This window comes from Cyprinus carpio, chromosome A18 (genome assembly GCF_018340385.1).
Source record: "Cyprinus carpio isolate SPL01 chromosome A18, ASM1834038v1, whole genome shotgun sequence".
In the NCBI taxonomy this organism is placed as follows: domain Eukaryota; kingdom Metazoa; phylum Chordata; class Actinopteri; order Cypriniformes; family Cyprinidae; genus Cyprinus; species Cyprinus carpio.
In genome coordinates this window covers 9975752-10001670 of record NC_056589.1, presented here as the reverse complement: position 1 = coordinate 10001670, position 25919 = coordinate 9975752, and the positions used below count along the sequence as shown (strand labels likewise).

The 25919-nt window shown below is 36.0% G+C and overlaps 1 protein-coding gene across 1 annotated transcript in view; it reads right to left on the bottom strand.

Annotated features, from left to right (window-relative positions):
- LOC109053256 (synaptotagmin-9-like) overlaps positions 1–20020 on the bottom strand; it is a 69402-nt gene extending 49382 nt beyond the window's left edge. The window contains exons 1-3 of the mRNA XM_042774980.1: positions 19581–20020; positions 4499–4955; positions 2881–3433 (exon numbers count right to left, since the gene is read on the bottom strand). Of these exons, the coding sequence (XP_042630914.1) occupies positions 2881–3433; positions 4499–4955; positions 19581–19728 (1158 nt within the window). The 5' untranslated portion in view covers positions 19729–20020. The remainder of the gene's footprint in view (positions 1–2880; positions 3434–4498; positions 4956–19580) is intronic.
- Positions 20021–25919: the final 5899 nt, after the last annotated feature.

Below are 25919 nucleotides of genomic sequence, written 5' to 3'. Positions count from 1 at the left end.
TTGAACTATGGTTTCGGGAAACACCGAATCGTTGAACTACGTTGGGAACGACGGAACTTGTGACCATAGTTAGCTAACGATGCTTTTGGGAAACGCACCCCAGAGCAGTTCAGGATGGTGTCCAAAAGTGATGCAAGAACCTGAATTGATTGCTGCAGCAATCCTTCTGCCAAAGTTCAAGAACATCTGGACTGAGAGGGCTGATATTATAGAAGCAGACAAAATTTCATTATTTATATCATAGTGTAATCAGTTGTTAATTATTAATCCCTGTTTTGTCTAGTTTGTTACTACTTAACACAGTGTTGTAAGTGCAATAAATGCAGTCTTTGCAGTTTCTGCATTATTATCAACTCTTTTTGGCAATTTATCGAAACTTAATTTTCATCAATATTCAGTATGCATTGTTGTGTGTTGTTGCACAACAGGTCTGATCTATGTGAGACAACACCTTGAACGGATGGTAGAGGCAGCATTTGAGCAAGTTGGACAACATTCATCGGATGAAGATGATTTCTTCTCCTCAATGAAGTCCAGAAGGTCACAAGGTACAGGGGAGCTGGATGGGTACTTTGCCTGTGTCTCAATCAAAATGTATCTGTTGAACTTATTTCCACACATCAAAAACCTTTCTCTCAAACTCAATACTGGCCTTCCTGCCTCGGCCGCCTGTGAGCGTCTCTTCAGCAGTGCTGGACTACTATTCACTAAAAAGCAAGCAAGGATGAACTCTGCTAATTTTGAAAACATACTGCTGCTCAAACTTAACAAAGTTCATAGAGTAAGGATAGGCAAACAAATAAATTGAACAAATAAAGATATACAGGAGGGCAGGGCAATTAAAAAAAAAAGGCTACCATGTTTATTTGACGTTTTTGTTGTCTGTTATCTGACAACGACACAGTTTTGTATCGTATATGGAGACTTGGACCTGGAAAAAGTATTCAATATGTCACATCTTAACAATTATGTAATAATAGTCAGGACAGAAAATCCAAAAATAAAAATTGAGATAGCAGACATACATATAACTATATATTTATGTGATGTAGGTTAAATAAATCATTGTACAGTATAGTATGTTTTTTTTTTTTTTTCTTTTACCATTTGGGATATGGTTGATGATTCGAAAGGTTCCAGTAGTTTCTATAGCTCTCTAATGATTCAGTGAGAAGCAGACTGTCTTCTCTTCAATTAAACAGTAATATTACCACTACTACTACTAATATATATATATTATTATTATTTTTTTTTTTCCATACAGATGAAGATGAAGAGAAATGCTGGAAAAGTGGCCACATGTTTAAGGTCCCAAAAACTGCATTTATAAAGTTCTTATTAGTAGTTCTCCTTGAGGCTACTAATAAAATTGTTATTTATTTGCTAATTGTAAATGACTGCATTTAATTGTTTAATTGTGGTCTATTACTTACAAAATCATTAATCAGAGTATCTAATTTTGTTACTCATTTGTTCCTGTGACATTATTCATTAATGACGGAACATAAAGTGATACCGAATGAAAATCCCAAAATCTACTTGTTTAACTCACATTACAATATCATATTTCAAATGATATATTATATATATATATATTTTTTTTTTTTCTGGCTGGTCCCGATAATGTGTTTGCGCAGTACAGAAAATACTGCACAAATTCTGACAACACTAACCATTTTATGATTGTTTCTAAGGTATCTAGAGTTTTCAACAGCAGCTGCAGCTACGCTGTCATCTAACAGCAAAAACTACCAAAACTACCGGGGATGTTATGGCCTAATGGTTAGAGAGTTTGACTCCTAACCCTAACATTGTGGGTTCGAGTCTCAGGCCGGCAATACCACGACTGAGGTGCCCTTGAGCAAGGCACCGGACCCCCATCTGCTCCCCGGGCGCCGCAGCATAAATGGCTGCCCACTGCCCCGGGTGTGTGTTCACGGTGTGTGTGTGTTCACTGCTGTGTGTGTGCACTTTGGATGGGTTAAATGCAGAGCTCGAATTCTGAGTATGGGTCACCATACTTGGCTGCATGTCACGTCACTTTAACTTTTTCACTTTCATAAAGATTAGGCAGTGACAGTGACTTACTGGCTTTTTTATATAGAATGAGAGATTTATTTCATCTTATCGGCATCATATCATCATATCAAAGTCATCATATTGGCCTTTTCTATTTCACCCATTAATTGTAATACCAGTGGTCTGTCTCAGTGAACCATGTGGTAGTTCTGTGAGTGCTTTGGATTGAAAACCAGTAAAAAAAAATAATAATAATATATATATATATATATATATATATATATATATATATATATATATATATATATATATATATATATATATTACATGGCCGTCTGAAACGTATTTTCATGTCTCCTGTATCACACCATACTTTATTCTCACATGAAATAATTTAAACTAATCAATATTGCATGTACATATATTATACTTTCTTAGTAGTTTTATAAATAGGATAATGTGTAGCCAAACCCCTTGAGAATAATATGAAATTTGAGATTTTGCATCAGTGGACTGAATGTAAGAACAGCGATCCAAATATTGGCCATGGAATGAGTAGGAAGTGTGTGGGACAATAACATAATACATCAAAAAGATGTGGGTCAGGTCCAAAAGAGTCACGGTCACATTTACCATCACTCTGTGGAATTTCAGGGCAGAATTCTATTTATTTTAATAGGAATTATTATGATTGGGAGTTTCAAATGACGGGTGAAAAAGTTCCCCCATGCAGATTTTGCTCACATTCAAGTTGGTCACACAGATTCTCCGAAACTCTGAATTGACTCTTAAATGTTTTGAGGTCTATTTTAAAAGGTCTAAGAATTTACCTTTTAACAGAAACAAGAAAAATGTACTCACCGAAGACACATACTGGATATCCCTGCAGAGTTTTGTCTCCCTAGGAAAGTCTACTAGATCCAGAAAATTGTCAACCACCACTTGCCCAATAATATCGTGGCGTGAAAAACGATCAAAATCGTAGACGCTGAAGTGTAGCTTCCTTGTTGGCAGGTCCGTATACGCCACAGGGAAGAGGAAGACCTCATCAAATACAGGGTTTAAAGTCTTACGATGCACCTTGGTCTGGTGCTTGGTTTTGCGGTCTGGGAGAAGGAAAATTTTTACATATGGGTCAGAGGTTCCGGAAAAGTCCTTGGCAGGAAGGTCTTGGGCTCGGTGCATCTTGACAATGAGCTGCTCCAGGTCACAGTCATATTTAAGAATAAAGTGGAGGCGTCCACAGGTGCCCACTCGACTGATTCGGTTGTCCTCGCCATCTAGGGATCGTTGTTTGTAGAGTTCTGGTTTTAGCTGGCCCAGACTCATGCCAGTCAGAGAGTCTTGCCTCTGGAACTGGGTTACTGTGAAGTCAGGGTTCGACTGGTTCATCTGACGGCGAATTGAACTTTGCCTGTTGACATATAGTGGGAGTTAAAGACAATAATACTGGATATGAGTAAAATAAATAAATTAAATATCTCATACCAAATAAATACTTTCAGGCATGCTTTTGATACACCATCATAAAAAAGTCCCAAATTAGTGATAAAGAAACAAAATAATCCACTAACAGATCAGAACCAGAATTGAAATCTGTTTTATAGTGTTAATTTACCAATGTAAAAGGGATTAACTCACACTGTGCCTAGGAACACCCTTACTCGTGGCCATATTGCCTTTACCACACAACCTCATTGTGGCTTAAAGGGATAGAACATGTTGTCATTATTTACACACCCTCAAGTTTTGTGTTTTGAATTTTAAGAAAACAATACTATGGAAGTCAATGCCTACCGTCAACTATTTGGTTACCAACATTCTTCAAAACATCTTCTTTTGTGTTTCAGAATAAAGAAATGCATACAGGTTTGGAACAAGTGGAGGGTGAGTAAATGATGACAGGTGAACTGTCCCTTTAATTTGTTAACAATATGGCAACAAAAGCAATATTATAAAAGACAAAAATGTTAAGGAACAAGTTACAATTTTTAATATAAAAAAACAGATGAAGTATTCTTTATAAGTAATATAGTTAATTATAAACAGCTGTAGGTTGTTTCAAAGGAATGTTCCTGTGGCTCAGTGGTAGAGCATCGTGTTAGCAGCGCAAAAGGTTGTGGGTTCAGTTCCCAGGGAACACATGTTAGGTAAATAAATGTTAGCCTGAATGCACTGTAAGTCGCTTTGAATAAAAGTGTCTGATAAATGGAATGGATATCTTCCTTATCCAGGAATGTTCTTGACATTTTATGTTGTATTTTTAAAATGTGCAAGAAAACACTGCAAGCCTAAGGCCTTAAAATTGTCCAACTTTAAAATGAAAACTGCATCTTTATGAGCTCAGTGCCATGTACTGCAGAGGCACTTAGTGATAAAACTCTGATTAGACATCAGATTGACCTCTCAGCCAGTCCTATTGTTGAGAGACTGACATTTTACCAGAATATATTAAAGTAATTATAGAAGGTTGACTTACCTGACACAGGTCGAGGAGGGATCGGTGATTTGCCTCTGCATGCGTGAGTTGCCATGGACACCATTCTCTTGAGTCTTGGACTCCACCTCCAGTGGAATATCAGGTGAAGTGTGGCTTATTTTGAGGGCTGCCTCAGGCACTGGCACTGCAGGAGGAGATCCTGGAACCGCCGGAGAGATTGGAGTGGGCAGCACAGTAGTCTCTTTTACCACTGAACTTCGGGCATTACTCCGGCGGTCGAGGGTGGCGTTCACCTCCGTATAGATGGACTGGGGTTGAAGGGGTGGAGGAGGAGAATGAGTATGAGGGGGGTTGGGATGACCCTCCTTGGTGCCTGGAGAGAGGCCTCGCTCGCGCCATGGAATCCAGCACAGTTTCCATGAAACGAAGAGAGAGACGCCAAACAGGGCCAAGCCACAAGCAGTCACCACCAATGACAGCAGGCTAATGGATATGTCTAAGAGAAAGGATTGAGTGCATACAAAAAGAGGGTAAGATATAAATATAGGCCACACAAGTATGTTCAACTTAGACAAATGCTCTCTGGGCAATGATTTATGGGATCCTTAGACCATAAGGCTAGTGGGAGCAAAAGCTGTTCAGGTCCAAATAATTCTACTTCAATTACTAGTCTTTAGTACACACTGTTCAGATTTTAATGAAAATCTGTTTGTCACTACCAACACTTTTTAAAAAATCTATCTATATATAAACTATACATAATACATATCATGTTTGGTACGTTTCAATATTCTTGCAAATAAAACTGTATAATATCACACAGCATGTTCACGTTGTAGGTGTTGCATTTTCATCTTTATGAATCTACAAGTTTCCTTGGATGCCCAGCTCATAGGCTTCATTAGGAGCTCAAACCTCTCATATAAACACTATAGTAGTATCTTTTTGTGTTACCTGCTTTACTTTGATAACTGCTTCACTTCCGTTTGTAAAGTTTCCTGTTTCGATTTCCAGATATTGCCTGCCTTGCTTCCTTCATTATACAGACCCTGTTGAGCACAATGTATTGCCTTGACACCTAACTGAATGCCTATTTTAAGCCACTGCAGTTAGAAACATTGGGTATTGTCACTGTGATGATTGACCTTAACCACCAGTGACTAATGAAATCCCTGATCTTTAATTAAAACCAGGAACTTAAGTTAATTACAGTATGAGTAAGCAGTATATAGGGAACCCTCACATTGTTCACTCAAAGCAGGTGACATGTTTAATTAGGATGGACAAAACGGGTTGTCCATGCAGCAATGGCATGTCCATGACATGCAAGCCCCTTTAATCATTTTTCTCAGGAAGTCAGAGATGTTGATCAACCCAAACTCCCTTATTGTTTTCTTTTTCCCTCTACCCCACTTTAATAAAAGTAGAGTTATGAATAAATAAATAAAATCTGTCCATTTATTGACAGTACACAACAGAAGAATTACACAGCAAGAAACAATATAGATATCTTTTTTTGTTATAAGTCAACATGCACACCAGAGAATAGGGCAAGAAAAAACAACAACAACAAAATAATTTATGGGCGATCAGGTATCTGATTTAAAGCAAAGGACACACAATTAAGAGTAAATATATGCTGAAGATACATGACAAAACAAATAACAAAAAAAACAATATTCCATAAAAACCAAAAAGAAACAAAACAAAGAATGATAAAAAAAAAACAGCCATAAAATGTAGAAAGAGACAGATTTATGAAGTGCATAAATGAAAGTACTGTATAAATAATAATAGTAAAATAAAAAAAAATAAAAAAATCAGATTTGCATTTACTGAAGTAATGATGAGCAACGCAATGCAATGATTGCAAAGCAGCATCATCTTTGCAAGCTATAGCATTTCACAATGACATTCATTGGTTTGGAGAGTGACATATTTGGTACATTTGCAGTTAGTTGTCAAACTCATTCAAAACAACAGTGAGAGGCACTTCATTTATAGACTTGTAGCAGCAATATTAATATAATTCTCATCTAATATCAGCATTATAATTTGGTCCATGTCATCTGTGGCTAGATGCTCTCTGAATGCCTGGATCTAACAAAATAATATCTGTAGATTTCTGAAGATGAAACAACAAATTGATACATTAACTGTAGCATAGAAGATGGCTGTGTGTGTTCAGTAACAATTGTAGGACATGTAAAAAACATTCAATTTATATAACATGAACATAATTTAGTTTAAAGTCAAAATATTTATTTACAGGTTTTAAAAGTACACTTGAGATCCTTCCCATTATAACGAATAAAGCAACGTCATTTCATGAGAATTTGTTTGTAATTTAGGTAAAATGTGGTTCAACAAAACATACATTCACTTGCGTTTTTACAGACACTAAAATTTACACTACTGATGTTTTTAGAGCATCTAAATGTAAAATACTGACATAGTTTCAGCATTTTAACATAGAATACTGACGTACTGACAAAACCTAAAATGTAAATTATTTACAGTGGGTACGGAAAGTATTCAGACCCCCTTACATTTTTCACTCTTTGTTATATTGCAGCCATTTACTAAAATAATTTGTTATTTTTTTTTCCTCATTAATGTACAAACAGCATACCATACTGACAGAAAAACAGAGAATTGTTGACATTTTTGCAGATTTATTAAAAAAGAAAAACTGAAATATCACATCGTCCTAAGTATTCAGACCCTTTGCTGTTAAACTCATATATTTAACTCAGGTGCTGTCCATTTCTTCTGATCATCTTTGAGATGGTTCTACACATTCATTTGATACCAGCTGTGTTTGATTATACTGATTGGACTTGATTAGGAAAGCCACACACCTGTCTATATAAGACCTTACAGCTCACAGTGCATGTCAGAGCTAATGAGAATCATGAGGTCAAAGGAACTGCTTGAAGAGCTCAGAGACAGAATTGTGGCAAGGCACAGATCTGGCCAAGGTTACAAAAAAAAATTCTGCTGCACTTAAGGTTCCTAAGAGCACAGTGACCTCCATAATCCTTAAATGGAAGACGTTTCGGATGACCAGAACCCTTCCTAGAGCTGGCCGTTCGGCCAAACTGAGCTATCGGGGGAGAAGAGCCTTGGTGAGAGAGGTAAAGAAGAACCCAAAGATCACTGTGGCTGAGCTCCAGAGATGTAGAAAGTCAACCATCACTGCAGCCCTCCACCAGTCGGGGCTTTATGGCAGAGTGGCCCAACGGAAGCCTCTCCTCAGTACGAGACACATGAAAGCCTGCATGGAGTTTGCTAAAAAAACAGAGAAATAAGATTCTCTGGTCTGATGAGACCAAGATAGATCTTTTTGGCCTTAATTCTAAGTGGTATGTGTGAAGAAAACCAGGCACTGCTCATCATCACTGTCCAATACAGTCCCAACAGTGAAGCATGGTGGTGGCAGCATCATGCTGTGGGGGTGTTTTTCAGCTGCAGGGACAAAACGACTGGTTGCAATCGAGGGAAAGATGAATGCGGCCAAGTACAGGGATATCCTGGACGAAAATGTTCTCCAGAGTGCTCAGGACCTCAGACTGGGCCGAAGACTCACCTTCCAACAAGACAATGACCCTAAGCACACAGCTAAAATAACGAAGGAGTGGCTTCACAAAAACTCTGTGACTGTTCTTGAATGGCCCAGCCAGAGCCCTGACTTAAACCCAACTGAGCATCTCTGGAGAGACCTGAAAAATGGCTGTCCACAACAACGTTTACCATCCAACCTGACAGAACTGGAGAGGATCTGCAAGGAGGAATGGCAGAGGATCCCCAAATCCAGGTGTGTATTAGAAACTCCAAATACTTAGGACATCTGATATCCTAAAAGACAAAAATCATGGCTGTATAGGGCGTTCAAATGCAAAAAAATTTCATGAACTGATCAGTGTTTTAGCAAATGGCTGCAATTATAACAAGAGAGTGAAAAATACTGGTATAGGGTCGATGAACCAGACAATCGACTTAGGAAAGGCATGTTGAGCCTTTCAACATTAACACCATTAGAACAATTATTGACAATTTCAATTCGAAGAAGAGATTTTTAAATAAATATGCAAAAATGTGACCCTCAACAAATTCTGTGAAATTTTTCTGGACATACCTTAGGGACACAGAGAATGCCTTCCAAAGTGATACCAAAATGAACTCAAATAAGACTCTAAATGTATTCCATTGCTTTATCCATAACATGAAAACACATTTGATTAAAAATTTCTAATCATTATTGTGTATGTCTTTTTTAAATGTGTTTGAATGCTTAAGGGTGAGTGGTTCTCAACATTCCGAGGAACCAAAAATGACATTAATTTAAAATGATTTTAGCAAATGCTGTGATAGTTTCAATATAACAACGAGAGTAAAAAATTTAAGGGGAGTCAGTGAATACTTTTATGTTATTGCCGTACCCACTGTACATATGGACATTCATAACTTAATCATTATTAATATCAAAATCATTAACATAACACTATACAGCAGTGCAATTTGGATGTTAAACCTTTCAGTGAATCGCTCCGTGTTGTCAGACGTGAAACAGTTGATTCTGTTCAGTTGTCTTTAAAATCATTAAATGATGTTTTTGAGCTAAATTGTTTCCCTTATTATGATGCCAACCCATTTCAAATAATACACAATGTTCAAAAACACTACACCAAAAACCTAAAAAAAAATTTTGTTCTGTTCTGTGTAATTTCTGCTGCCAACCCATTTCAAATAATACACAATGTTCAAAAAGACTACACTTTAAACCTTTAAAATGAATAACATTTCTGCAATGGTTTAATCAATACTTATCATGTAATGTTTAATTTGTTTGCCGTGGGACACAAAGTCATTTTCTCCAATATGCTGTGATGGCAGGAAAATCGAATGCTCATTGGCCCTTGCCTGCTTTGTCACAGATTGCTACTTGCCGTATTTCTGGTGAAGTGTGTCCTAATGAGAAATGCATGCTGAGTGGATCGGTATAATAATCTGCATAATATTTTCAGAGATTAACAACTTAAAATATGCTCTGCACCTCACACAAACCTTCCGTATTCCACCAGGGAGGACTGCAACGCATCATCATTTGGATTACTTTTCATGCTGCTGTTGATATTTTTTATAATAAATAAATTCTTGTGATTGCACTTATCTTTCTGTCATGTTTTTCTTTATACTGTTCATATTTAAAAAAAATAGTTATGGTTAGGTTTAGAGGTAGGAGCAGGATTAGCAACTATAAAAATATCCTTTTAATGCTATATTGTTAACAAAATGGTCATTTCCTTTCTTATTTCAGTCAGTTATTTTGTTATTTTTTTTTTATATTCACTATGAAATGGTTAGGTTTGGGGGTAAGTTAAGGTGTCTAAAAATATTAACCGATAATTGATTAAATTATAAAATCGCATTGATATTAATATCCAAATAGTATGTTTCAGCAACAATAAAATCTCAATAAATTACAATGTCATGGAAAAGTTCATTTGTTTCAGTAATTCAACTCAAATTGTGAAACTTGTGTATTAAATAAATTCAATGCACACAGACTGAAGTAGTTTAAGTCTTTGGTTCTTTTAATTGTGATGATTTTGGCTCATATTTTACAAAAATCCACTGAATTACCTGAAATAAATGAACTTTTCCACGACATTCTAATTTATTGAGATGCACCTGTATATGTATTAATACCCAAGTATAAACAATGAAACCAGGCTGGATAAAGCTTCATAAGCCACTTGCAGTGTTATCAGCTTCATTAATTGTAATGGGAATGATAAAATATTCCAGATTTTTTCCCTAAAGAAATAAGCATCAAAACTATGATAGGCTTTCATAACATTGACACACTCAATGTATACATAACAAAGGTTCACATAAGTTACAAGTAAACATTTGATGTCTTTTAAGATAAGTTTTAAAGATCCGATAATGATATGCATTGCTTATTTTAAATTTTTTTATACATCACATTTGCTCTGTTTTAGCTACTCAAAAGTTTGTTTGTTTTCGAAGTTCTGGATTATAAAAATGTGACAACTTGAAATGCTTCAGTTCCAGGCAAGCTGTCCTTTGTTTATGCACTGTGTATGTACTGATCCACATTTATTAGTAGGTTGGAGCATCTGGTACACAAGGAACCTGGAAAATCTTATCACAGGTTCCAAATGTTGAAGAAAATGGGGCATAGACCATGTGTCTGTATGATTCCCATTAAAAAGCTGGCTGGTGATTGCCAGGGTTGGGCAGTGTTTAAGATACAGGTATTTAAAATACGTATTTGAAATACAAAATACTATTTTGAATTTTGTATTTTAAAGCCTTTGAAAAAAGTCAAATGTATTTTTTATTTAAATGCATTTAAGATTAGTATTTTTGTACTTTCAAAATACATAAAATATTTTGTGCCAGTCAACCTCTTTATCAAGTCAGGTATGGGGTGATGTTACACTTACACAGTAACTACACGTAACAAGAGGGTAACAAGGGATCACTTTAAATTAAAGCCCACAGATGTTACACTTCCTTGGGTGGGATTTTATTAAAGCCCACAGATGTTACATACCACAGTAACTACATGGGTGTTGTGTTTACTTGAAACAGGTGGTCTAGTTTTTATTCTACTGTAAATGCACCTCAAACGGTATCAAAAAAAAAAAAAAAAACTAATGCTGTTAAAATTTACTGTTGTGTATTCATATCCTGCTGAAAACAGAATGACCACTGTATGCAAACGGTACAATGCTGCTGATTGATTCATCAGGTGACCATATGCAATTTCATATCAGGTAAAAGTTCTAAAGATATTATAGCACATATATCTTTATACAAACTTTCATCATTTCCCCATTCTTTAGTAATCTTCATGATCCCACATAAAGAAACACTAGTAAATATTATAGCACATATATCTTTATGTAAACTGTGGTAAAATTTTTAAAGACTATGGTTTCTAACTTTACTATAATTACTAAATTATACTATAGTATACTACAGTTTACTATTTGTATCAATATCATGTCAAGTCAAGTCACCTTTATTTATATAGCGCTTTAAACAAAAAAGATTGCGTCAAAGCAACTGAACAACATTAATTAGGAAAACAGTGTGTCAATTATGCAAAATGACAGTTAAAGGCAGTTCATCATGTAAGATATGTGTTGTAATAATACAATAAGTACCCAGTTTGTAGTGTAAAAATATACTGCATCATATAGTTTGTGTTATTACAATAAGGCAACTTGTTCTAAATCATAATATTGTTGCCTAACACAGTAGGTCATGCATACCACGTAATCTCACAATAGTTACACCTTACTTATAAAATACTAACATTATAAATATTTTTAATTTTCCAAGTCATTACCCCTGTATCCCCCAAACTTCGCACAGTTTCTGTTTACCTACTGTACATGTACGTACAGCTGTAAGATATGCTCATGTGGATAATTGCGGTCTGTGTGTCATACATACCACGTAATATCAGAATAGGTGCCCTTTAGTTATAAAATACTTACTGTACAGTAAAAATTTATCATTTCGCAGCTTATTACCCCTATTCCCCAAACATTGCATATTGTTCCCTTATACCTACGAATAGGTACTGCGGAGGTACTCTATAGTTACAAATAGGTATGCTGTAAATTCTGTTTAATTACACGGTACATTGCAGGCTGTAATCAAAAGCGTTACCAGAACTTTGAGCAAAGAGTGTTAAATGATATTTAAATGAATTCTCATTTTAATTTTAGATGAACTTTCCAATATGAATACATTTTATATACAACAAAAATAATCTTTACATTTTATATATATATATATATATATATATATATATATATAATATATATTATATATATATATATATATATATATATATTATAAGAATTATTGTTTTTTTTTTGTTGTTGTTTTTTTTTAGCTTTGTAGTTTTGTATTTCCTACAAGGCAGGGGAAGGGAAGAGGTATGCAAAATGGAAATATAAGTTTCTAAGCAGTTGTACACATCTAAATGTTTTTTGGAATAGGTCCAGATAGATTTCAGCCTATAGGGATGACTGCATTGGATGGACAATTTCACATGTATTTTGTGTTTTTTTTTTTTTCAATACAAAATACTGTATTTGTCTTTAAATACCCCATACCCCTCCACATGACATCTTTCGACGTAACCTACGCTCACTCTCACCCTCCCGGCTATATGATATGGTTTCATCATCGCTTCCTCCCCTTAAACAGTTATCATCTCTTGATGCTAACAGTGCTACTGATACTTTCTGCTCAACTCTTACATCTCGTCCAGGCCAGGCCATGCCACCCCTTCTGCCCCTGATGTCTGATGTTCTCTGGGAGCATCGTTCTAAGCTCAGGGCTGCTGAAAAAGTATGGTGCAAATCAAAATATACTGCTGACCTTAATGTTTATCAGTCACTCCTCTTTTCCTTGTCTGCTAATGTCTAAACACCCTACTACTTGACCACTTGATCATATTCCATTTCATCTCCTTCAAGCTATTTCTCCTGCAGCTGTACCTGCACTCACTCACATCATTAACACATCCCTTCACACTGGTATTTTTCCCTCAGCAATTAGACAGGCTCGTATAACCCCACTACTCAAGAAACCCACCCTCAACCCATCTCTTTTAGAGAACTACAGACCGTTTTCCCTTATTACTTTCATTGCAAAAACATGTGGACGGGCTGTGTTCAACCAAGTCTCTGCCTTTCTCATACAGAACAACCTCCTCGACAGCAACCAGTCTGGTTTCAGAAGTGGACATTCAACCAAGACTGCCTTGTTCTCAGTTGTTGAAGCCCTAAGACTCGCAAGAGCAAATTCCAAATCTTCAATACTGATCTTGCTGGATCTGTCCGCTGCTTTTGACACAGTTAACCACCAGATCCTCCTGTCAACCCTAGTGGCAAAGGGCATCTCAGGAACCACACTCCATTGGTTTGAGTCTTATCTCTCAGATAGGTCCATCAAGATATCTTGGAGAGGTGAGGTGTCCAAGTCACAACATCTAACTAATGGGGTGCCTCAGGGCTCAGTTCTTGGAGCACATCTCTTCTCTGTCTACATGGCATCACTAGCTTCTGTCATTCAGAAACATGGCTTTTCATATCACTGTTATGCTGATGCAGAGATGGGCACTCAAGTAAGTTACTCGGACTTGAGTCGCACTCCAGCCGCAATTTTATAGACTTCAGACTTGACAGAGACTCGAACTGAAATGACTCCAAACTTGACTTGACTCGAGGAATATGACTCATGAATATTTTAAGAGTTACTCAAGTCTTTTATTCTTCAATACTTACATAACTAATATTTAAATGGTGGACTGCATCCACATCCCAGGATCCATCTGGACAATGAGCTGTAACAGCAGCACCATTTTAAGTGAGCAGCGCATCAAAACAGTGGAGCGGATCATATAACTAGCCCTTAGGGTTGTTTATGGTAAATATTTTTCAGCTGTCAGACTCTGGTTCATGTTTTGTGTGTGTTTTGCTCCTCATGTGACTCCATTTCCCATATATGGTCCTTGCTGTTCCTGTCCTTGTTGTGTGCATTTTTCCAGCCGTGTTTATAAATTTTTTCCCAGGTGTTTTCCTTTGGTGTCCATGTATATATAGTGTGTTCTGTCTCCAGTTCTGTGTCACCTGTTAAATGTCATTCTGTTCTCCTGATTACTCCAGTCCTGTGATCCCCAGCATGCCATAAATAAAACCCCTTTTTTAATTTATCTACTCCTTGAGAGCTCGCTCCAGTGTCGGCTTCAGCCCCAGAGATTTGCTTTATTCAACATCAAGAACATCAGGCCCTTCCTTTCAGAACATGCTTCACAACTCCTTGTTCAAGCTTTTGTTCTGTCCAGGCTGGACTATTGCAGTGCTCTCTTGGCAGGTCTTCTAGCCAGTTCTATCAAACCTTTACAATTAATCCAGAACGTGGCAGCAAAATTAACTTTTAACGAGCTGAAAAGAATGCATGTCACACCTCTGTTTAGCTATCAATAGCTGCTTGCATAAAATTCAAGGCATTAATGTTTGCCTACAAAACCACCACTGGCTCTGCACCGCTTTACCTAAATTCATTACTTCAGACTCATGTGCCCTCTAGAAGCTTGCATTCTGCAAGTGAACGTCACTTTATTGTGCCACCCCAAAGAGGCACAAAATCATTTTCACAGACTTTTAAATTAAATGTTCCCTCCTGGTGGAATGGAAGAGTCCTTAGCCATCTTCAAGAATTGGCTAAAAACATATCTCTTCCATCTTTATTTGACCCTCTAACTCGATCACTCTCTTTTCTAATTCTATTCTTTATTTAAAAAAAAAAAAAAAAACTTGTCCCTTTTAGACTTGCACTCTATTTATTTACTAATTGATTAAAAAAAGAAACAAAACGCTTCTTTAATCTTTTTGTATTATATTGTTGTTTTCTTTTTATTTATTATACAATTAACTAGGGGTGTCGCGATATACCGCTATTGACGATAACCGTGATATTCAAAGCAACAATTATTGATATCGTGAAACCAAAAAAAAACAACAAAAAAAAAAAAAAAAAAGAAAATAATTTAGTGTGTGACGATATACCAAAATAAACAAAACAAAAAAAGCAAATATTTATAATATTTACAATGAACAGCTCACGTATGATAAAAAAAACACCACATGTAAATACTCCATCACCAGTACCTGGTTGAGCTCCCAGGTGGCAGTATTGTGCCTTAACGCTGACACCTGTCACACAAGAAGAAACGCAGCGCTCACAGCTACTCCGAGGAGAGCCGTGTTCATCGGAATAAGTTGCCATTATTTTACTAGTCATAGAATGGAAAAACGTTATATTAACCTGTTATCAGCGATTTTCTGTCTTCATATATTTAAATAAAGGGTGATTATTTTAATAAGTACTGCATGTTCTTTACTCATCTTATTTTTGTATTTGCAATCAGTACAGCCTGTGCGTAGTAACACTTTATTTCTTTGTTCAAATCTATTAACAGTTACATGATTAAAACTGATCTTGAAAAACTGAGGGACCACATTGCTACATTAAACTCTGTAAAATGTTAAGTTGGTCGCAGTGCCATGCACTTAATGCCTCATCTGCGGTCATTCTTCAATAAGGTTCATTAGTTAACATTAGTTAATTACATTAGTTAACATATATAAATAACACAAATAATGAACAATATTTCCACAGCATTCATTAATCTTAGTTCATGTTAATTTCAGCATTTACTTATGCATCATTAAAATCACAAGTTGTGTTTGTAAACATTAATGCACTGTGAACTAACATGAACAATGAACGACTATTTTATTAACATTAACAAAGATTCATAAATTGTGTAATAAATGTATTGTTCACTGTTCATTTATGTTAGTTAATACATTAATGTTAACAAATTACATCTTATTTATAAAGTGTTACCTTTAATATTTATGACACTGTTTAACCTGACAATATTTTCTCTCGTTATTTCATAGCCACTTCAAAGAAGACGTTTGCGTTTATCAGTATCCTTATGTTCGTTGGGTGAAAAAACTCAATAAACAAAGTAAAAAATAATTTGACTATCTTTCCCCCCAAGGTTTCTATAGATATCATGATATATCGATATCGTGAATTCTTATGGCCACAATAACCGTGATATGAAAAATCTAATATCGTGACAGGCCTACAATTAACAAAAAAATTAAAATGCCTTTTACACTAGCTTGCTCTATTCTTTTTTCCTATTCTATCTGTTTTTCTTTTTATTTATTATGATTAAAAAAAAACTTGCTACGTGTACTGCATTAAGCTAACTGTGACTTGTCATAGCACTTGCATATCATTGCTCTCAAACTATGTTTAATGGACTGAATTCCCCCCTTCCTCTTCTTTTATACACCACCTCTCCCCAGCATTCAGCAGCTGCCAAACTCTATTTGATTTGGGTTGTCTCTGAGTAGAGACATCTAAAGCAGCACAACTCATTTCAGTCCACTGAGTGTGTCAGTTACACTTCAAAGTGCAAGCTCCACAATGGCTCATATCTAGTAACCCATAGAAACATTCCAACACACAAAGAGCTTCAAAGAGCCTTGTAGCTGAGATTCCTACTGTGCTGCAGCTGCCTGCATGAATGCATTTGTGTTAACATTTTGTGAACACAAAGGAAATACTGACGATTTAACCATTTTAAACTAAAGTAGTTCAGCATTTGACTAATTTAACTAACTGTGTAAGAAATAAGAAATTTAGAGTCATGTTTTAAAGAGTAATAATATAGCAATGATTTCTATAAATTGAAAAACTGTCGTTTTCAGTTACATAACACATTATACAAATGGTGAATATGCCAGTTGTCTAAAAAGCTCAGTTCAGTTTGGGACAAAAATAACGACTTTATTCAATAATTCAATAAAAAACCATATCCCTCTGTGTCTCTCCATATCACTGTATGCTATGTATGCTCTTCTGTGTCATCCACGTCATAAGGATGCGCTGTTTCTATGTGCATTTAGCTTTGATTTTAAATAAAACAGCATATCCTTGTGGTGCGGATGACACAGAAGAGCATATGCTGCATACGTTGATACTGGGAGAAACAGAGGAGACCGGAGATTCTACGGGTTTGGAATGAATGGGGGTAAGTGATTCATGATAAAAATTTTATTTTGGGGTGGAGTATCCCTCTAAGCCTATAAAGTACTTTCATAAGAAAGGCTCTGCAAATACTAAATGATTGCAAAATCATAGAAGCACTGCTCTTGCTACTCAATATTGCCCCTTGTTTAATCAAGTCTATTCTTAAAAAATAATTTGATCATCTCTTCTCCGAAAGAAATAACAATGTTTCCATGGCATTCACAGAAAGGCGACCATTCCGGCACAGTGAGACACTGGATAATGATTGTTTTGCTTCTTTTCTTTTCACTCCGGCTTCATGCTACTGATTTTTTAATTATAGTTTACACAGCCACTTGGTCTGAATGTCCTGATCTCCCATGGAGCTCCCATCTTGGCACGCAACTGGTCAAATGCATCTATTTGCTTATTTAATCAGATCCAAGGTATTTGGGAAGCATAGTATTCATTACTGTTTGATTTCTGCTGAAAATATGAGGGGAACTATCTAAAACTGCAAAACAATTGTTTGTCAAATAACCTAAGCATCTTGCCAGAGCTGTGGCAGATGAACATACTCAGGGCATATAAAAGCTATTGTCTAGCCTGGGTCATGACCCCAGTCCTCCTCTCTCTCTCCTACTTCCTCTCTGCACTATAGTGACCTATAAACAAAAGCGAAAAATAAATAAAGACTGAAGCAACTTGCCATTTGGCTGGTTACTCACATCACACCTACATGTGGCAGAGGTTGTATGGTACTGTGTCATTGGGTCTGATAATATATTGACCAACTGTTTGACCACCAAACAAATTGCAAATGTGTGTATGAATGTATGAATTGAAAACACACACACACACAAAACACAAAATAGTTCAGTGACAATGTCACACTCTCACACTCATGTGCTGCACTATTTTTTATTTTTATTTTGCCACTCATTCAATATGGAATTTCCTGCTATTACTACTCTACTGTGGAATTTGGGGTAGAGTGCAGGCTATTGGCTCTCAATGAACTGACAAAAACAACCAAGAACAGCTGTCAATGCAGCCATGGGAGAATGGTTTGTGAAAGTGCGAGTGAGATGCCGATATAGCTTCTAATCTTGAGCTGGTGTGCATCTGTTGGGGGAGGGGATAATATTTTGGCTTTCATATTAGCTTGATGACTGTTAGATCTGATCTAATTTATCCTGTGTAGTCATGCAGTTAAGACATGTTTCAAAATGCCATGACCTATACCAAAAGCCTTGTCCTATGCAGAGGACAATGCAGTTAAGAAGGATTGATGCTTTGTGTTATAAATGTAGCTTGCATCAGACATCTAGAGGAATCATTGTAAAAGCTATTATTAAAAAACACAACCAAATAATAATAATAATAATAATAATAATAATAATAATAATAAATTCCTTGGCAAATAAAGCTCATTCTGATTCTGAAGTAAACCAAATGCCATATTTAATTCAAATGCAACCATATTCATACTGGAGAATGTGGCTTCAGCACTCCCTAAAGAAAAAAGTTAATGATGATGAAGCATGGTCAAAGAGTAGGAGAATGATGGGTCAGGCTGTCCTAAGGGACATGACATTAAGACTGGGGATTTTAATAAGGAGATGTTTAGTGTGAAGCTGTAAAGGGTTCACAACCTCATTTCATTTCTCACGTCAAAGTGTGTAGTGTTTTATTATTACTAGTAACTCAGCTGAGGTATTGCTCAGTTTCTGTTTTTATATATTTATCCTACTAATGTCCATTTATATACTTTATTTATTATTGTAATTAAACTGAGAAACCTGAGGTAAGGATTGATTGAATTATTATTATTATTATTATTATTATTATTATTATTATTATTATTTCTTGTGATAGCTTTTGGGTCAAACCTAACCTTTTGGCACACCAGTGATCCCTCCATATCATAAGGAACAACCTTTTTTTTTTTCCAGTCTAATGATGACATATACTGGTAAAAAAGTCTGGAATTTCCATAGCACTGAATTCCTCTAAGGATCATGCAAGAAGGAAATATGGTCCTGCTGCATATACTGCAACTATAAATAAATAAATCAGTAGGCCTATTATAAACGGTTTATTTATTAATCTTATTATATTCTTGTTAATTTAATTAGTGTCAAATGATAATAGCTATTCAACTACCATGAGTGCATTAGATTTCTGACACACACACACACACAAACATTTTATTTCTGACAACAGTATTTGAATCTATACATCAAACTGAATCGACACCAGATATCGCAGTGAATGCAATCGACATTCCTCTTGAGGTGAAAATGGAATAAACTGTTGAGCAACAAGTCAATACTGAATCAAATGAAAAAGAACCTACTATGTAAAAATACAAACGAAGTTGCGATGGTACTTTATTGTATTCACATAGTTCCTGATCCTGATGGGGAAAAAAGCGCATGCAACCGTTTCGTGCAGGAGTGTCGCCTACCTGAGTCCGAATACCTCGGCCTGGCAAGGTCTCGGAAATAATAAATGAAATCCAAACAGTTTTCGTTCTGAACCTCCCCCTTAGAACAAAGATCCGATAAGAGTTCTAGCGCTTTTTGACAAATCTCATCCTCTGTGTCGACAGGCATTTCCCACCAGCATCCTTCTGGATTGTGGAGCTTCTAAAGCGCAATCCCCCCACAGAGAAACATCATCTCGTGGACGGCATCCCACTTTCACGGACAAATCCGGCTTTATTTAACGTGGAAATTTCTCTGTCTTTTTATTATCATTGGTATTATTATTAAACACGGTGAAGTTCTTGCGTGATGTGAAGCCAAGTCGCGACGCGAGTGAAGTCAGCAATCAAAAGCCACCGGTTGAGTCTTCACACACACGCGCGAACTGAAGTGTGTCGCTGTCCACGCTCGCCGTGGTGCTGAAGACAGTGCGCATGCTCACAGCCTGATCGCCACGTAATTACTCATCAGCACGAGCCCAATCACTCCGTTTCATGGTCCAAAGCGAGTTAGCACTAGCGCATACCAATAACTTACATTTACTTATTTAAACAATGGTTAAGAATCAGTTTCTATAACAAAGCCAAGAGCTACAGTTTCCATACAGAAAACTGTGGTGTGACCATATTATTTGTTTTATGATTTTACAGTAATAACAATAACTGGAGTAACTATGAGGTGTGAAGTACAGAAACGGTGGTTCTCATGTTTGTTTATTTATTTATGGAACATTTTCTGAAACCAGTGAAAAGCTTGGCAATGTTCTATCTTGGTGGTGTTTGCCTTCATCTGGCAGGATTTTGTGGTGATTTGCATTAACAGAATGAGGAACTCCCGCGGTTGATGGTCTGGGAATTTATTAAATATCAATATGAGTGGCCACACAGATGTGGAACAATGGAAAATCAATTAAATATCTGACTTATTTAAAGGATGAATTTTTAAAATAATTGACACAGATCAATGTTTATCAGTGTTTGCTAGAACCTTATAATGCAGTGTAAATTATGAACCAACCTCTTGAACTCTGGAATCTGGACATTTTATCTGTGTGTGCTGTGTTGTTTAGCCTTGCCTTGAGCAAATGTTCATGTCCAAAGGGCTTGGTTTACCAATACTGACACCATACATGTTCAGAGGTAACTTGCACAAATTTTGAAACAATCTTTTTAAAAAGATGATAAAAGTATCTGTAATTTAAATATATGCCTAGGATGTTAATGCCTGGGAGCTATAAAGAAATCTCCAATGCTATTTTAACAGTGTAATATTGCTTTACAGAATTTCACTCCCGGATAAATCCCAGGTTACTGCAGCTTATGACTATGTATAGAATTTAATTTATTCTTAATTGGTATGGTGATGTTATCTCATCAAGTTTAACTTTGAAGCTTGTAAGAGATTGTTTAATAAAAACTGAGACTCAGATGCACAATGAAAGCGAGATTGCAGAGAACACATTTCCCTGATGAAGGATTGTAGTCTCATTCATAAAGTGTAGTGTATAAACCTAGAGAGATATTCAGGAATGTCAGTCAACCCAAATATTTTTTCATACACAATGGAGTGGTTATGTGTCCACGGTGCTTCTCTGTCAATGGAATGGACTATCTTTCAAAATATAAAAGCATGCATTAAAATTCCCCAAATTCATATCAGGATTTATCCAAATTAGACTGTTGTTTGGGAGAAAAATAAAAATAAAAATGGAGAGTTCATTTTAAAGCTGTCAAATCGATAGAATATACCTGAATTTAAATGAAATATACCTGAATTGAGGTATGAATTGAGTAAATGTAAATACAAAATGTAAGTAGATCTGAATAACTACAGTTGGTTTCATGACAAATATAAATATAAGTAACAAGTTAAGTTAACAATTTAAGTAATTCAATTTAAAAACTTTTTTTCTTAACCTTATTTATGAGGAATGGCATATATATACACTGTCCTTGACCAAACTATACACTGTAAAAAATGATTGTGACTTTAACAGTAAAAGACTGTAAAAATGCTACAGTAAAAACTGGTTAACAGTAAGTTTATATACTATATTTAGCAAATAAATGTAATTACATTTAATGTCATTTTACAGTAAAATACTGTTAAAATATGTTTTTTGGAAGTGAAAAAAAAAGTCATTGTATAATTTACAGCAATAAACCATAAATTGACACTCCCAGAATTCCCTGCATGACACTTCATATTTGTTTTTTTTGTTTTCTTATCAGTTGTGCACATTAGGGTTTAATCTTACATCTAATGCTGTTAAATTAATGTTTATTGCATTATTTCAGTAAAGTGTCTCCATGATGGGGTTTAGTGTTTGTGTGAATGACACTGTGCACCTTCTATATATAAGTATTGCCCTCCTGAGCTTGTAGAAAAGCTGTTCATCACCACCAGTTTTTGGTGGTTATCAGTGCATTACAATGGTTCAAAACAGATATTAGTACTTCAATATGTTGGTTTATTAACTACATCAGTTAATGAAATATGGTATTTTATTGTGAATTTAACTTAAGTATGAAAAACCTAAAATGTTGGTACCATATTTTTTAATAATATATAACTCAAAACCACAACAAAACGAATTATACCAAAAATATCACATAAATTTTTTTTTTTTTTCAAACATAAAATTTTTTTTTTTTTTAGAGTGCATGCTCTACTATTCACCACAATGGTATCTTCCCCAAAACGCAAACATAAAAGAAACCCCTATACATTCCAGCATAACAGAACATTAAACACTAACAGATCTCCTTCTATATTAATTTCATGCAATACATATAAATTTGTTAGTCAAATACTATTAAAAAATGTGAATATTAGATGTACAGACAAAATTAACTGATGTAGTCAAACAATTACTTAAGTGATATTCAGAGATTTTATTAAGGTAGTATAGTTATTTTTTACTGTGATCTTTACAAAGCCACATTTGTGCTTGTGCATATTGGCACCTCAAATACTCATCAAACTTCTTTGGTTCACATGTCTCATTGTCGATTGCAAAGTGCAAAGAAAAGTATGCAAAATGGTTTTTTTTTTTTTTTTTTTTTAGTGAACAATGACTTTCCTTATCATTGTGTTTGGAGCTACTGTTCATAATGGTATATTATGGCAGATATCTCACTGTAGGGTTAAGTATTTCTTTAAGAATCTGGCTATACTTATCTGCCTATTAAACACATTTTGAAAATGGACTCTCTTTCTTGAAAATGGCTGCTTTCTCTTCAGTGGGGTGCAGCGTAACCCTCCTCAAGGCCTGTCAATTCCAGACCCAGACTCCCAGCTGAGGGCTGACGGAAGTGGAGCTGCCAACCCTGTCAGTGGGGTGGTACCTCCTGAGTGTTGTAGGTTACTGCACCTGTTAACCTTGCTGCTCACTCTTTGGGGAGAATGTTCACACATCTGATTGTGTGTGTGATGTGACAGTGCCAGTGGCTCTGACAACTTGTTTCATAGCAACAATCACTGCAGCCTTGATGAATACTTGCAAAGGCTTTATTCTATACAGATATCCCTAGCCTTGAGATATACTGTAGGTTGTTACATCAAATCTGTTTGTGCAATGCTGTCTTTTACGATGCAAGCAGCTCTCAAGAATCACAAAATGCCACATCATTACGTTTACTGAATTGCAGTTTGTCTTTCTTCTCACAAAGACATTTATGCTCAAAAGTAACAAGATCTGTCTGAAGCATTTCAGCCAAGCAAAGACGGTCTCAGCAGAATCCTAAAGAAATACATAAGGAAGAGCTAACAGCCTCTATTGAACCACTGAAATGGATTTCATTCAAATACTTGAGCTCTCTGTTGGTCAATGATAGAATTTATTGAGCATTTCCGTGTAGGTGTCTAAGTAAATATATGTATTGAATCAGATAAAGACAAAATCAAGCCACTGACCTGGTAAAAGCCCTCAAAGGAATCTGCAAGGAATGGTAGCATGGTGATGTATTGGAAAAAAGACAAGTCTGTCCTGTGGCAGTTCTGCAGACACAGTTTTCACTGACAAAATCAAATGCAGAATAGATTTATGTCATTAAAGGCATTTCATCCACAGATTATCACCATTTATTCATTCTTGTGTCATTATTTCTTCTGTGGAAGTTTAAGTAGTTTAAGTACAAAGTGAAATTGAAGTACTGGACAATACCATGATGAAATTACCAACATTCCAAGCAACCTAGATTGTCTCTATTCTTTGAGCTGATATCCTGAAAACTGAAAGTGCAAACAGTGTGGAAGGCAGATCCATGTTTCCAAATTAATGAATAATTCACAAACAGTTCATCACTTATTTAAAACTCTTGTTGTACTCACTGTTGTACACAGGACATAGCAGGATGGATGCTCATTAAAAAAAAAAAAATGGCACTCTGAATAAATGTTTCATTGCAGAACTGCTATTGTGTCATGTTGTTTGCTATATATTTGTATACATATAATGACAACATGATTCAGCAATGACTACAGTCCTTGACTGTAACACTTATGTTTTACTGCAAGAGAGCTGAACATTTCTGTTTTCACAGACAGGTTATGTGGGTAGGAAGGCAACAAGGTATGTGTGAATCTAACATTAAGTAAAATCATTGAATCTCTGGGCAAGAAAGCTGCCTTAGGTTCTGAAACACAACAATATAGTAAGCCATACTATTTTGGAGACTTTGCATTTAGTTGAGGACATCAAAAATAAATGTATTTAATAAATATTGTACAAGACTGATAAGCATTTAATGTATTTAATAAATATTGTACAAGACTGATAAGCATTTAAAGGTCTTTAGTTGAGTTGTTATTATATATTAGCTTGCAGCTGTATCAGGGCACCTTGGTGAATAAAACTGTTGAGTAATGGTTTTTATTTTTTTTATTTTTTTTTTTTTTGTGAATATTAAAGGTGACCTATTATGCCCCTTTTTAAAAGATGTAAAATAAATCTTTGATGTCCCCAGAGTGTGTATGTGAAGTTTTAGCTCAAAATACCTCATAGATAATTTTTTTATAGCTTGTTAAAATTGCCACTTTTAGGGTATGAGCCAAAACTCGCCCTACCCACCATAAAATATAAATGAAAATGAGCTGGTGCTCCCGGAGAAGAGGGCAGAGCTTCAAGAGTTCAAGCTCCGAGAAGGGTATAACTGCAGCCTGGAGATCTCCAAATGGGGGCAGGAACTCCAAAATGGGGTGGAAGCTCCAAAATAGGGCATGGCTTCCTCCCATTGATAGTCAGGCACATGACGTATGAGCAATTTTTTCCCCCAATCAATTTCAGTGCAAACTCTGCCCCACAGCTGATTCTAAAGATTTTATTGGTTGTGTCAATACTCAGTGCTGATTTCCTACACTATGCTACAAAAAAATGCTAACCCTTAAATCTACCCCACACCTGACCCTAACCTTAACCAGTGAAACTGACTGCACAGCGGGATCCAACTGGACATCTCTGGACAATGGCACCTTTTTAGTTACACCCAGCATCACTACCCCCTCCTACCCTGCAAATTTCTAGCCCTGGGAAGCCCCCGTTGCTTAAAACAAAGCAATAGAGTAAAATCTTTCCCAGCGTTGCGCTGCGCTGGGACGGCTCGCAGGAGAGGTTGTGGGTGATTCCAGTTTATATCATTAAGCAGAGGTTCAAACTCCAGTCCAAACATCACTGGCCACGAGCTTTGGGCTCTGCTCTCACTGAGAATATTTATTTATATAGCATATTTTATTTTATGAAAATAAAATGAATTAGAAACGATGTTTAATTTTTAAAGTTTTATTTTGAAATGCAAGTCAATAACAATTGGCTGGAGCCAGAGCCAATGGTAAAAGTCTTTGCACAAGGAGACCCCGCCCCATTTTGGAGGTTCTGCCCACTTTTGGAGTTCACGCCCCATTTTGGAGATCTCCGGCCTGCAGTTATATCTACTTGGAAGCTCCGGCAATACAAGTGCTAGCCTTTGCAAATAAACACTCCGCTGCATTCTCAAAACTCTGGCAATTTGATAATACCTAGAATATCAAAGTCAACTGCGGGCGGCCTATTTAGTGCCCAAACTCTGGAATAACTTACCTAACATTGTTCGGGAGGCAGACACACTCTTGCAGTTTAAATCTAGATTAAAGACCCATCTCTTTAACCTGGCTTACACATAACATACTTATACACTTCTAATATCCAAATCCGTTAAAGGATTTTTAGGCCGCATTAATTAGGTAAACCGGAACCGGGAACACTTCCCATAAAACCCGATGTACTTGCTACATTGTTAGAAGAATGGCACCTATGCTAATATTAGTCTCTTTCTCTCTTATTC